The sequence below is a fragment of the Oenanthe melanoleuca genome, chromosome 3 (genome assembly GCF_029582105.1).
Source record: "Oenanthe melanoleuca isolate GR-GAL-2019-014 chromosome 3, OMel1.0, whole genome shotgun sequence".
NCBI lineage: Eukaryota > Metazoa > Chordata > Aves > Passeriformes > Muscicapidae > Oenanthe > Oenanthe melanoleuca.
Genome location: NC_079336.1, coordinates 16,971,171 through 16,986,597, shown reverse-complemented (window position 1 = coordinate 16,986,597; position 15,427 = coordinate 16,971,171). Strand labels below are relative to the sequence as shown.

Sequence of the window (15,427 nt, the reverse complement as noted above, 5' to 3'; positions counted from 1 at the left end):
GAAAAAAATCAGAGAGTTATCAGAAAGTGGTTGAACACTGAAAATACTGATTAACATTCAAAAGAATTTCAGGAAGTGAAGACAGAACTGCACAAGTAGTGAAAGTAGGAGAAAAGGAAAATGCTAAGTTGCCTAGAGTCTCAATACTTCAAAGAGACATGAGCACCTAAAGCATGGAAGCAGTACCAGCCCCTAAGTAGTTTTTCAATTTTGCAGAAAGGTTTGTGTATTATTCAGACATTAAGAAAGAAATACTGACTAATGCAGGTGTAATGCAAATCCAGGGGACACAATGCCATAGACAAGCTCCTGGAGGCAAACTGTCAGAAACTCTCAACATCAATTTGATAAAAACAAACACTAATTTGAAGCCTTGGAAGGCAACATAACATCAATTGAAGTTGCAGGTGAAAAAAGAAGCTAAAGTTTCTCATCTAGAGAACCCGAAGGGCTTAATTACAACCATCAAGTATTAAAGTATATTATATTACATTGTTACTGTGTGAAATCTAGCAAGATACTAATAATTCAAGACATCATTTATTTGCATGAAGTCAGATGGTACCAACAGGGGAGAGTTTATGGAAACAGTATCTTGGCTAAGTTGAAATAACTGATTCTTCAGGATCTAGGAAAAAAAAAATTAACCCTGACCTGAAGAGTTAAAAGTGACAACAAATCAATTGAATAGTAATGCCCTTGACATAACAAGATTCCACTTATAAGCACAGACACTGCTCTAAATTACTATACAGAATCACTCAAAGTTTTCAATATACATTCTATGATATGGCATAATCAGACAAAAATCTATGCCATTCCACATTTTTCTATATGTTCCTGAATAAGACATTTTTAACAATAAGTGAAATAATCTGAATAAACTGTATATTACTAAATTAAACTAACATTAGGAATTCAAAGAAGTACACAGCAAACAGAGAAAGTTATTATTATGCTTATACAATGAAGAGTTGTAAATTAAATAAAGGGCTGCATGGTATTAGCCAGCATGAGTTACTACACCATTATCTGAATTCAGTAGCCTTTGGCATTACTGATCATCAATTTTTCTACTTGTAGACATTCACCAAATCAGCACTGCTTTATTATACATTACTCACTATAAAAGCAGTAGGACAGTAAGGGGAACTCTAGAACAAAGAAAACATTTACCCACTAGCAACAGATACTAAAATATTACTCTTAAACACTCTTATTTAAGACAGTGGTAGAATATTCATTTCCCCACCTACATTACAGGCAACAAGGTAATTCTGAAGGAATAGTTAAAAGATTAGCAAATTCTAGACTCGGGTATGTTATCATCTGCACTACATTCAAGTATAGCATGTTTTAGTAAAAGAAAATTTCTTACCACAGCTTTGCCTGAACTTTCCTGCAAATCCCACATTAATATGTTGTTATCAGCCAGTGAAATAATCTTTTTACCATCTCCCATTGGTTCCCACATAACACTGTAAAACAGAAACAGAAAAGCAAAATAAACAACCCAATATTAAAATCCATCAGAATTGGAACTAGAAAGACATTTTAATACTGTAGATCTAATCTGTACCAAAATATGTTAAAACTACATTCCTTCTGGCTTCCTTTAGATAAAATCCATCACATATTTTAAGTCCAAAATCTGCCATTAACTAGCAATTTGTAGCAGTTATTCCACATACACACACAGAAACACAACCAGAGACCTTGATGTACACTAATTTTAGAAGGCTTTAGTTTGAAAGCTCAGAGTTGTTCATATGGAGTGTTAAAATCATAAGCCTTAGTTTTGATGCAAACTTTTTCCAACTCTATAGCTATGCTTTTTCCAACTCTATGCCATCATGACTTGATCAGCATACACTCTTAACCTGTGATTTGCTTCATGGTATACAGAAAAAATGAAAGAATTCAGTCCTCCTCTCTTATTCTGTCTATGAAAAGCAGCATATTTAAGACAGTCAGTATGGGCAGCTCAGCTAAGTACATGGACTCTAACCATAATAAACTTAATGGAGGGTACACAAGATTTAAAGAATACTTGTCATTTTATGAGAAGAGGCTTCTATTTTTGTAATTTTGTAACACTTCTGCAACCAAGTTTTGCTACCTCCCAATAATCTTAGAGCAACAATATACCGGTAGGTAGAGATCACAACTTCAGTATCAACAGGTTAATAGAGAAACTTCATTCCATTTTAAGACTGAAACTACAGCTATCTAAACACATTTGATACTCTATTTTCATCTTCAATGCCCGTTTGAAGTCCCACTGCTTGAAGTTTATCAGAAATCCATGACTAGACACAAGTTTTCTAGTTTGTTTTAGTTTTTGTGTGAATCAATTCAGTAATTGGATGGTTGGAGACTGAAATATAATTTATGGCTTAAACATCCTCATGAAAGACTTTTGCCTATTACAGGAAAATTGTATAAAAGCTGCAGAGAAAATCACCCAAACTTTAGACTGCAGACCGATGGAGGTAAGATAAAGTGACTCAAGTCTGGGCTGGGGAAGAAGAATACATTCACAGAGGGATCAAGCTCAGCACCTTTGGGGTGGAGACCACAGCACCAGAGCTATCAGCTACAGGCTTACAAAGACCCTCACACCAAAGGGGAGAGAGGTTCTGGGTGTGTGGTGAAAAATCCTCTGGTGAGAGGCAGTGAATGCCCATCCTCTGATGCACAGGGGAGCCCAGCTGTGGGAGCCCTTCACCCCCGGAAAGGTGAAGGGGTGACATGGCCCACCAAAGGGGTCCCCAGACCCTTGCACCTGAGCACTGCAACATGATGCAAGGGACAATGTCAAACTTGCCCTCCCCAGGGGAGGCATGAGGGCCTTCCCACCTCAATATTATAAACATTTTTAATCCACTGGATTCTATACTTTGTGGTGGTAGCGGGTGGCAGGCCACTCTCACCACCAAGAAGACCAGATAGAGGGGAGTCACGAGATGTCATTGGGACCCCTGGAAGGCTGATGTTGTTTCTACCTCACCCCTGTTAATCTTCCCCTGTCCTCCCATCCCTACACACTTCTTTTCCATTTCTATTTCTTTCTTTCTTTCCTCTTTCTAGTCTTTTCTTTCCTTTCTCTTGCTTTTCCTTTGCCTCTTTTACTATTAAATAAAATATATCAAGTGTTTTGGCACCAATATCTAAACTCATTTGGTTTTAATCAAGTTTTGAGATATATTTCAAACTATTCTGGGTTTGATCCATTTTATTCACAGAGATTTAGTTTTCCTCACTCTTGTGTTAATTCAGATTGTAACAGAGGGAACAGATGAAAGAATGTTGCACAAATAGATGCAGCCTTGGGTAAGTGAGCCCAATATTAGGCAGCCACTAGCAACCTTCCTATCCCTGCACTGCACACCATGCATGCTTCTATTTTATCTGAGATTTTGCTTTACTCCTATGTTCCTAAAACACTGGATATAACCTGGCTGGTCCCAGATCCAAGTGATGGAATTTCATCTAATCTTACGTTATAAAACACAAGGAAAAGAAAAGGAAGTTGCAGATAACAGAAAGAAGTGACTGAGTATCTTTTTTCACGCGATTAATACAACAAAACTGTAATTTTAACCTGATATCTTCCTCTAAAATTACTCTTGCTCCTTGTGCAAACAGTTTCATCAGCTTTTACTCTGCACTTTTAGTATAACAAGCATCAGATAGACAAGACAGATGACTGAACCTGTTTGCTCTTTTTTAAAGAAAAATCTGGAACTATAACTAAAAGGGTGCATTGGCTGACCCTTTATACACCAAATTTTTCCCTAAGGCAACCCAGCAGAATAAAGAAAGGACTAGCTGCTGCACCTATCTTCTGCTGGAAGCATGACCTGCATCCTTACTGTGTTCATTCTATGAAAATTACCTACCTATAAAAGCCCATTTGTAGTGAGTTTTCTTGTATTAGGACAAAATCACTACATTGAGCACATTAAGCTACCATCAAGTTTCTAAATGTGTTTTAAAAAGAACATGGTACTAGAATGATTCGCTGATTTATTTTAAATTTGGCTGTTTTGTCTGTAGTATCGCCAATCTTATTTAGCAAAATACACTTTCAAAAAGTTCTAAGGTACAACTTGGAAAAAACTTAGAAGCAATTGAAAATGGGTGTTGATAATAAAAATGATGACATGCACTTTTAATTACATGTTCAACTATATTTCGCCCATAACAATGTGAGGGAACCAACCGGCACTGCCATGGAGATTTTAAAATTTCATATAGTTGTGCTGCACAGATACATCAGTTAGATCTGTCAAATAGATGAAAATATTTTATGAAAACATGTAACAGGATAAAGAAAATTAACGCACTATAATCTGCATGTGATCACAACTAACCTTCCACAATCCCGTTTTCCCAAGTGAAACTGAAAGATATCCGGATCATCACATGGCTGAATAGATAACTATGAAATCTTCTTTTTGATTCTGACTGCATTAATTTAAGTCCATCATTTTACTTACATATTCTGAAAATATAACTGATATTTAGTGCTGATCTATGTAGATGTATTTTTAATTACAGACAATGAAATCTGGTTTGACCACTTAACCCTTTAAGAGCCCTTTCAGCCAGAGATCAGTATTTTTTATGCCTGTTGATGTATCTGCACCTTTCCTACACAAATCACTCAATTTTCAGTTTTAAAATCTAGATTGAAAACAATTTCTTTGATGTTTTCAAAGGTAAGAAGAAATTTCACATCTTGGAGCATCACTGAACTTCAAGGTAAAAGAACTTTTACAGCTGAATACAGTGCATTAATTAGAACCAATTATAACAGAGCTGACATACCTTGCAATGAAAAGGTCTCTCCAATGTTCATTCTATCCCTTGTGATATGCCCATTTTACTTCTATTTCATTTCCCATGTATGGGTGTGGTTGTAGAGATCATTCATTCAGATTTTATAAACTTAAGCAGAGGTTACTCAAATCACCCTTGTAACATGTTCAACTATGTTCTATACTGATGACTGAATGTTAAACATGAAATACTATAGAGAAGAGGTGGGCAGCACATATTGGTGAATGAAAAGAAAATGTTACTTTTGAAGCAAAATACAAATTTTAGAGAAACTGAAGTTTTCATTTAGAACAGTTTTCAGCATAGCAGAGATGGTGATAATGTCTAAAATGCAAAACAGATAAACCAGGAAGTACCATCTTCCTCAGAGTGCCAACAGCTGCTAATGCTTACAGTTTTCAGAAATGGACAAGACAGTTGTCAAATTCACAGCTGCCACTCAGAAAGTGAGTGGCAACTTCAGAGCTGCTCTTTAAATAATCTATAAATAGAAGACAAGCAATTACAGATGTTGTATTTTACCTTATTTTGTAATCGTCTAACTCAGGATGCTTCAATTAAACTTGCAATTAGTAGCTTTGGTATAAAAAAATAAAATTAAATCCTACAGAGAACAATACCACAGCAAAAAATAAGAGTATTTAAAATATCCACTCAAATGCACACATGAAAGAACCCCATTATCTTCTTCTATGCTGAAAAGATAGTTAACACCTTTATCATACTGAACTTTTACAAATGAACAATTCCAAGTCCTCCACTATAGACTAAGGAAGAAAAAAGCAAAATGCAAACACTTAAACGTAGTTAAGCCACAAGTGTTGGACAAAGCAAGCATTAACTACTGCTTAACTGCAATTACAGAAGTGACAACTGTTTATTTCTGTAAATGGAAAGATTTTGCTAGACTGAAAACTCTCATGAACTGAAAAATGGTTTACCACACATTTGGTAACTCAGCAGACTGTCCTGTAGCCTCCAGATAGCCCACAGAAAAACTCACATATTAAGAACTCAAATATCGTGCTTGCTTTGCATGACAATGATTCCAACTTAAAGATGGAATCTTACTTAACAGATAAACAGAACATTAATGCTAAGAGACAGGAGATCACACCAAGTACAACCTGGAAGCCACGATTCTTGTTCCCTGCCCAAGTGCTCTACAAAAGAGCCATGCTTCTGAATGACATCAGTTCTGGCTATTTTATGTATTGAAGTCTGCTGCAGGGGACACAAGTTACACTTTGCCTCAAAATTCTCAGACATTGAGATCTAATTCAGAGTCCAACTCTGAAAGATGCAGCAAAATGAGAACTGCAGCTTCCTAAAAAAACCTAGAAGACAAGGTGAACATTTAAGCTAAAAAGCTGCTGAGAAATGGGAATTGAGAAACGAAGGATTATTTTGGACAAGAACCCCAAAGACAACTGAGCTTTATTCTGACTCTTGCATTATTCTTACATTCAGAAAAATTAAACTGCTTTACAAACGAATACAAAAGCATCCCAACAAAGAGGTGCCACAGAAAAACCACTTATTTCTAAATTTTTTTTTCCCCTTAAATGATCATTGTGTACGCCCCTACAACACTATAACTCACAAAGCAGATGCTGCCACAGACAACATTTCTATTCTGTTGCCTGAACTGGGCTTAAAAAACCCCCAAAGTTAATATTATGGATATTCAACATGTCAGGAAAGAAACACACAACTGGCTTGTCCATCAAAGATCAGTGAGGTGATCAGCCTAGGAAAATACACTTTTGCAGTATCAATGTCTGTCAGGAGAGCACACAGGTAAAACTCCTGCCCAGCCTCTGGAGGCCTCAGGACAACATTTTTTTTTCCATGTACCTAAGGTAAAAATTATGAAACAAACTTACTTGCTAAACAGCTGGAGTGAGCAATAATCTCTGCAGACTTATTTCAGAGAAAACACATATGTACTTTTGAGAAGGTCAAAAGTATTGAGTATTTTCAGCAGGGACTGTCAAAGGTGGAAATATGGATATAGCATATCCTTACTAATTTATGCTGTTTGTAACAAACTGCATGGTCAGTCAGGGGAATAATATCTCACAAAGCAGAATATTCCACTGAGTATATTTCTCCAGTGTTTTATAAAGTGTGCCTGAGAAAATTATGATTACCTGCATCAGCATTGATAGTGAAGAAAATCACCACTCCTTATGTTCTGAAGAACAGAATACTAAAGGTTTACACAGACCTAGCACAGATGTACCCTCTAACACCTCTAACCCAGAATTCATCCTGGGGACATTTGAGGTGAAGAGACTGCAAGAAGCAGCTGGGACTGTACTGATGTGGTCTCCCTGACATACCTCTCCATCACCATTGCCCAAGACTGAACACTGGGGTGGAGGGACTGTGGGAGGCTGCAGGGCACCCCTTCAGGTCTCACAGACATTTTAGCAAATAGATGTACTTAATCACAAATGTACAAGGGTCAATTTTTTCATCCAAAAGACATCCAAAAGACATTTCAAAACCCTGAATTTTTAACTAATATGTAAGCAAGTGTCAGCAGCAACATTGCTACATCTATGGTCATCCCAGAATACTGTGCTGGAAAGAATTCTACCCTAAGGAATAAACAGTATAAATAATAAATGCTTAACAGGGTTTTGGAGAGCAAACTGGAGTCTGATACCAAGAAAACAAGGGCACCTGTTCAGTTAGTTCCTCGTGAACATTGAAATTTTTCCTGCATAACTAATTTTTTTCACAGTTCTGCAACACCATTTTTCTTCAACATTTCCCACTAACATTTTAAACAATTCAGTAAGACTGAAAATAAAACTATTAGAATAAATAGAATAGTAGTAAATAAACAGAAGAATCTATTTCAACTGCAAAATCAGTTGATGCAGACTTCAACCCTCACTTTTTAAGTGGTATGAATAGCTTAAGTGACATTACAAAGAGGAAGACAACCCCTTTTAAAAATAGCTCAGTTTTCTTTCAGGGGGAAAAAATGTCAACTAATTTAGCAGTAAAACTGGGGAATATAACAGCATATTAAGAACAGAAAGTAAACTATGTTCAAGTTGGGATAGAGCAGTGAAATAGTACTCGACAACCCCCTTTTTTTTTACTTGTAGAGTAACAGAAAATCTGCACTATTTTCTGTATCATGATTTATGAATAAAACTAAACACAAACAGCTGCAAAGACCTCATAAAAACTAATTTCCATTCAAGCATATGGAATTTATTTAACTTACTAGAAGTTCTAAGTTAATGGAACACACATAGTAAGTTCACAAAAACGAATAAATAAATATTTTTCCCTTTAGTATTTCCTTCAGTGTCAGATTTTAGTTTGAATACGTTTCCCCTGCTTTACATAGTAGAGTTAAATAAATGCTGATTAAAAACTAACATAATAAACAAGGCATATAATACAAAGTTCTATTACTTCAGTATCCAATTAATTAATCACATTTATTCCCTAGAAAAGTGATTACATTGAAGAGCTTAAAGTTTTAAAATTGAACAATACTAACCACTCAGAATTACCACAAATGTTCAAGGGAATAAAAACAAGAAAATTAGCGTTCTAAATTACTCTGCTGGCTTGAGACATATTTTAGAGGATGACAAAAATGGAAAAGGAGAGAGAAAATGTAAGAAAGACAACTAATGGTTGAACTAAACATCTAGATTTATATATAATAGATTATTTTATTTACAATAAAGAAGAATCAAAGATTAAAGAGAGCAAAATCCAGTGAAGAATTCAGGATCACACAGAATTATAAAGAGAGCAGGGACATAGATACAGTTAAACCAATTTAGAAAGGAATATAAAGGGTATTATCAGTACTGATATGCAGCTGTTAAGTTACATTCCCAGTAAAATTACAACTTGTCGTGTAGTAAGTTAGTCTAAAAATTTGACCTTATACTTACTGTAATATCAGAAGTGACTGATGGAATATGTGGAAGGAACCAAGTGTGGAAAAATTATTCTTAAATGCTGACAATTTCAGATAGGTCAGAAACTTTGTGCATCATGTGAAAAGACAATTATCTGCTGGGCAGCTCTTACAAAACCCTCCCCCACAAAAATAGAGTTCAGTTTATACACCAGAATATACAACTGACAGTCCTGACTGTCTCAAAGAAACCTTTATACAAATATCAGATGCAGCTCTGTCCACACAATTATATTTCAGGGATTGGGATATATGAAGTGTTAAAATAAGGTTAAAAAAATTTATGATTGCATTTATTACATATCTTTGCTATAAAACATATCTAACAGTTACTGTACCACATACTCATGATCATACGATCCTTCTAAAAGTATTATTACTTATATTCATTAAGTACAGGCTATTAAAATGTTTCAGATTTTTTTTTTTTAATGAAACCCTAAGGTAGAACTTTTACACATATATCCTGAGGCCTACAGAGGGGAACTATAGAAGTAACATTACCAGCATCATGACAAGAAAGAGAAGCTATACCTGAATAACACACAAAAGTGTTAGAGATATTAAAAACACCATTTTTAGTTTTCTTTTGAGTTTCAGATTCTCTTACTTCTTGGCTTTTTTTTTTAATTGAAAATGTTTTAGGGTGGTTTATAAAATTTGTGGGCTTTTAGTTTTGGTTTTGGTTTTTTTTAATAAATTTAAAGGCCAAATAAGTAAGTAAAACATACTGGATTTAGTCATCTGTCTTCAGGGCATCAATTATGAATGAACCTAACTTTGATCAGGTGAGTATGTGCATTAACAGAATGAATATGAGAAAACTGAAAAAATAATATGCTATGTATAGCACCGTCTTTATCTTAAATAAATTAAATCTCTACTCAAGTTGAAAGGACTATAAGAGCAAAATTTTTACTTTTGTAAAAAGCCAACCTAAATGAGGCTGATTTGTACTGTGTTTGGCCAAGGAAGGTATGGTACTTCTCTTTACTCTATTTGGAGACCTTCAGTGAAATACCAAATAAAATCTAAATACTTAAAATCTGTGGGAATAGCTCATTTATAATAACTTTCACCTTTGAGAATTCAAAGTTCTAATTTAATATTTTGGTGATAAACATCCTAGAGTTCTTGAAACATCTGTGACTCTAAAGAATTTATAATTTGTCATCCTCTCTACTTTCTCTTAGATTTGGTAATATTTACAAGCTCATATCTAGGATTGATTGAATGTGATACACACAAAAAAAAAAAAAAATCCGTCATTATTCCTAATAAACTAATCCCTTTCAAACAAATTTTTAACAGCACTCATTTTCTATTTAAAACATTAATTCTTCATTCCTCACCTTTCAGGCTTCTGAGAATTGAGTCTCCACTTTTATTGTCTCTGTAACCTTCATTCATTTTCCCTTTACAACTGTATTTCACTGTTCATCTAACACTTTCCCCTTATTTATTTTCATTTTATTCCACATTTACTCCACAGATCACAATCCAACTTATTTCACTTGTTCCCCTCTCTTCTGAGGTACTTAGCTTACTGAGCAGGATCTACCCTATTTTATGCCTGTCACCTTTGGAAAGCAAAAAGTAGGATGTTAAGCATTGAGAGGCAAGCCTGCTTCCAGGAGATGCAAGAGAAACTCCCTGATGTGTTACAAATTCAAGATCTCACAGATTATACTTTCTCTGATGACCTGTAGTATCCCCCTTCTCCAAGGACTATCCTGTCAAGTCTACTACCAAAAAAGTCTGCAGCAAAACAGAGAGAAATAGAACAGTAGGTTACCATTCTAAATACTAAAAGACAAGTCTTCAGGGGTTTAACAGACAAAAGTTCGGGGGATTCCTCCAAGCTGCACTCAAAAGAATAATCAAAATCTCATTAACTGCTCTCCCATTTCCTTGGCCTCTCCTATGCAGACAGAACCTTGGACTGCTTCTTGCAAGATTGCCAGTGGCAAGTTCCTTTAGTTGAATCTTACAACGTTGCATAGACCAACATACTTACTGTTATGTGGGTTTAACTCTGTATAAATACACATACTTATCTACACAAGGAATTTATTGCAGAGATTTCTTTTTTTTTAAATTTTAAACACACAAATTTCTGTGTGTATCTGGGGTTTTCTTTCCACACTGAAAGTAAATCACTCAGGATTTTTGCACTTAAAGTTTTCCATTTTGGCTTACATGAGGAGCAACAGGCAGAGGATGAAAATTATCTTAGGCTAGAATCAAACAGAACAATTAACAAGACTATTTGTTGGCCTAATTTAAGCATCTGTTTGATTTTCTGAACTCCATTTATGTCATACAAGAGTTTGAGTAAAAATGCTGATCAGTCCCAAATTCAAAGCTTGGAGTCAAAACTAAAAATTTTAGTTACTAAAAGTAACTAAAAACTAATGGTTGTGCTAATTTTTAAATACAGTAACTCATGTAATCCCAATAAAATGGAACTGCAGAAAAGCAAATTTCTTTTTCACTTGCCTCTAATGTCTTGAAGATTAGATTTTTGCCAAAGGTTTTGTCAAGACTAGAAAATTATTTCAATAGCTTTTGAGCAGGGAGAGCACAGTGTTCAGTCACACCTGCAAAGTTTAAGATTTTAGTCAAAATCAATTGAAAACACTCTTTTGGTCTTGGTTCACAAAAGAGAACTGGTATTAAATATGTCTCTTCTGGTTTTTAGCAAGAAATTTCAGAGACATTGACGCACAGCATTCCATAAAGAAGATGAAATAAAGGTAAAAAAAAATGCAGAATCAGTTCTTAACTTCAGCACAGAGTTGAATAAAACCAATACCTGACACACCAGACCTGGACAAATTCCCCCCCTGTGTTTTCTAGTGCATGATACTAGAAACAGAAAAATCTGTGAGGTAATTTTTCAGCTACCAGGCTTACTTTGAAAAAAAGCATGATAAGGAATGAAGCTGAGCAGGGTAAACATGAGCAAAACTACAAGCAAATGAAGCCCTGAGGAGGGTGGTATATGCCAGAGTACAGAAATAGGTGTGTGTTAAAGACAGTTTTGCTTTTTTTCCTGATTTACAATCAAAACTCAATTACCTGATCCATAAATCTCATGAAGCATCTATGCCATGGATATCAAGACACACAAAAAATACCTTCCTAGAAACTGCTATCTGGAGTCACTGTCACAGAGGTTGACACCAACATTACACGTTGCCTCTTTAAACTGTATTGGCAACTCTGCTCACTCTTGCAGGCCCAGCATATAAAGATATGATAAAAGCCCAGTTTTTTTTTTAATTTAGTTTTTTTTTAGCATGCATTCTGACTAATAATATTGAAAATTAACTTCAAAAATGAAGCCTGTATCCAATCACTCATGGCTGCATTCACACTGCTCTACTACATGATGTGGATTAAGAAACCTCCTTAAAGTGCACATGGCCACACTAAACTTGGGTCCAGTGTTCAGCCTGTGGTTTTCCAGGCAAAACATAAAGAATATGCATGCTCTAATGGCAAGGCAAATGACAGCTCCTTCTTACTGCAAGTGTATGGTGCCAGACCACCACTGATGTCATAGTGATTATGTACACCAAACTGCTGGTCTTACACTGTGGTTTGAAAAATACTTACACTTTGCATTGAGGAAAATTGCTTTTCTGATTTATATTTAGTTCCAACAACAATTCAACCCTTAGTGTCTAAATAGTTTCATGTTTTTCTGAACACCTAGGAAGTGCAATACAAAGAATATTTACATTGCTATTTGTAAACAACACACCACTCAGTGGGGTGTGGTCTGTTATGTGACATTTAGCACAAAAGGCCTAATTTACTCATTTATGAGCAGTGTCCAATATCAGTGAGACAGAAATAGAAAAGTCAACTCTAAAACAAGATCCTCTAACTCAGCTGTGCTTTCCTGAGATGATGTGAGGAGCACTAATGCCAAGTATTCTGTTTACACATTTTATCTCTATGTAACACAGAGAGAATTTGAATTTTCAAATCTCTGTGCATATATATATATACACATATGCACATAGATAAAAGGCACTAAATAGCAGCAGATATTTGTAAGCACCAAGAACTGAACAAAATTAGATAACAGATGACTGAAAATTGTGCATGAGCTTGTTATAAGCTGTTATTAGATGAAAAAAAAATTATTCTGGGCATTCATATAATTCACATCCTGATAAAAAGCAGTGATATGCATCCTATTCCTTCTTTAGTGATCTGGCTACCATACAAACTTCTGGCATTCCAGCATCAGATAGAAAGCAATTATAGAAAATTATAAGACAAAAGGCACAAAGCTTAAAAGGGTAAAAAGGTAAAGACTAAAACAAGCAACAAAACCTCTCCAATATAGTTGGGAATATTAGTTATCAAAAAGTGTCAACAGTAAAAATTGAATTAAAATAATAAAATAATTACAAGGAGGAGTACTCAAAAGACATAGCAAAGAATTAAAGGATGCCACTATGAAGAAATTTAATACTCAGAAAACCTGTATCTTAGAAAAAAGTCATCTATACATTTTTGAATGCACTGGTATGTCCTATCTTCTCAAGAACTGCCTAATAAATATTAGCTTCAGTTTACTCTTTTTCTTTGGTTAAAATTTAATCTGCAAGGCTCAAACTAGAAATCTGTGGCTAGAAATGGATGCTTAAAACTTATGCCCTGCATCTGGTCAGGAAGAAGGGGGAATACGTCATATACACACATCCATAAAGCACCAAACTTGCAAATACACAATGGAAAAATTTAACTTTCTATTAAATAACAGTAAGAAAACAAACCTTTGTAATAACCTCTGCTGTATTGCAGCTCTCCTTGTCTTCACTTCCACAACAGATTAAGAGTAGTTACACAAGCACCATATAATATAATGAACCCTTATTCTTATGAAACAAGAAATTACTCACACTTAGGCTAAATCAGTTGAGTGAAGACTAAAAAAGAAAAACTTACATGCAACATCAAACTTATATTCCATTAAAAGATTCAAATTCTACATATACCTTTGTACAATAAAGGGCTTAGATGGGGCAGGTGGGGAAAAACACATTCAAACAGTACACAGGCTGTTACTCCATATGTGTTTGCAGGACTATAATAAATGTTTTTAATCTATGAAACATCTGGGACTAAAAATCCAATTTATACTTTTTTTTTTTAAGATGGAATACTTTTAAAGTGCATAGCATAGCTTCTACAGTATAAATCTGCACAGAACTAACAGCATGGGTCTATCCTTGAGGCTTTTTCTAGGAGTATAAAATATGCAGAATCCTACCAGGCCATATTGCCATGGGCTGTGTTGTCAAGGTGACAGAGTAGCTCCAGGGTTTGAGTGTTGCTTGATGAATCATCAGGGGATTCATGACTGCCTGATTCCAATTCCTTCGGCATCCTCCAAACAGCAGCACATGTCATGACTTTAGTGTCTGAAGCTAAGCAACAGAGAATAATGTCAACAGATCATTGTATGGGAGACGTATTTTGTACACACTGCACCAACATTTACACAAATCTATAAGCAATGCACATCTGCTGTTTGAAATATTTAAAAATATTATACCAAGATGAATTCAAAGAATGCACATCATGGCTACAGACACAGACCTCAAGTTAGCAGTCAAGTTGCTGCAAAACTCATAATTCGCAGGTATTTAATCTGTCTCCCTGAACAAAAGCACAATTAGGTGCTCATGAAAACTCTTCAGGACGTATATTTTCCAAGTTTCATTCCCCATACTGATGTTAATGAAAATGACCCACAAGTTACATTGCTTGATTCCTCAACAGTAAAGATACAGACATCATTTAAACACTTTTCTTTTAACAGCTATCTTCAGTTTAATCCAGCGTTCTCTCATATCCTTTACTACCAGTAAGTGTTTGTTGCAAAATTAGGTTTCCCGTCTAAGTACATGCCTGTAACCCCAGCAAATAACAACAGCTTCCAAAGGACAAACTGAACTAATATGCATATAGCAAAGTATTACAATGTATGAAGAACATGGTAACTGCAGATTGAGGAGAGAATACCATATGGTCTGTGCACATATGGCATTGCCTATGACCCAGTATAGCAATTTGTAGCAGTGCAGAATGGGAGGAGACCAGAGCAGCAGTGCATATGTTCACTGGTCCGGGGTTCACCGAGGATGAACGGGTTGGTGAGATCCACTGCAGCGGGAACAAAGGAACCAGCCACAGCCACAGGAAGCAAAAGCAGGGGCAGCCACTGCCCCTGCAGGATGAGCTGAATGAGAAGTCCAGAGGACAAGCAGCAACGAATTATACATTTTCTATTCTGAGGTCATTTTAGAGGCCTCTATCTCCAAGTACATTTTAGCTGATTCTAGTCAAGAGCATCTGATTACAGAGCCGTGAGGAAACGTGACCAACTTCATCAGTGGAAAGTGGCAGCAGCTGTAATGAGTGTTTTGAAGAGGAAGGAAGGACACTGAAAAGGCCTTCTCAGGCTAAAAGCGTACTAATGGAAGAAAAAAACATATAGAGGTCACAAACCTGGATATTCTATATGGAAAAAGAGGCACCCGAACACAGAATAGGACAAAAAGTAACTGATATATAATAAGTCCTGAATACAAGAAT

General features: G+C 35.5%; 1 protein-coding gene across 1 annotated transcript in view; it reads right to left on the bottom strand.

Annotated features, from left to right (window-relative positions):
• The window catches only part of EIPR1 (EARP complex and GARP complex interacting protein 1), a 74,670-nt gene that overhangs the window by 24,700 nt on the left and 34,543 nt on the right, over positions 1 to 15,427 (bottom strand). The window contains exons 4-5 of the mRNA XM_056488926.1: positions 14,100 to 14,256; positions 1,379 to 1,478 (exon numbers count right to left, since the gene is read on the bottom strand). Coding sequence (XP_056344901.1) covers positions 1,379 to 1,478; positions 14,100 to 14,256 — 257 coding nt within the window. The remainder of the gene's footprint in view (positions 1 to 1,378; positions 1,479 to 14,099; positions 14,257 to 15,427) is intronic.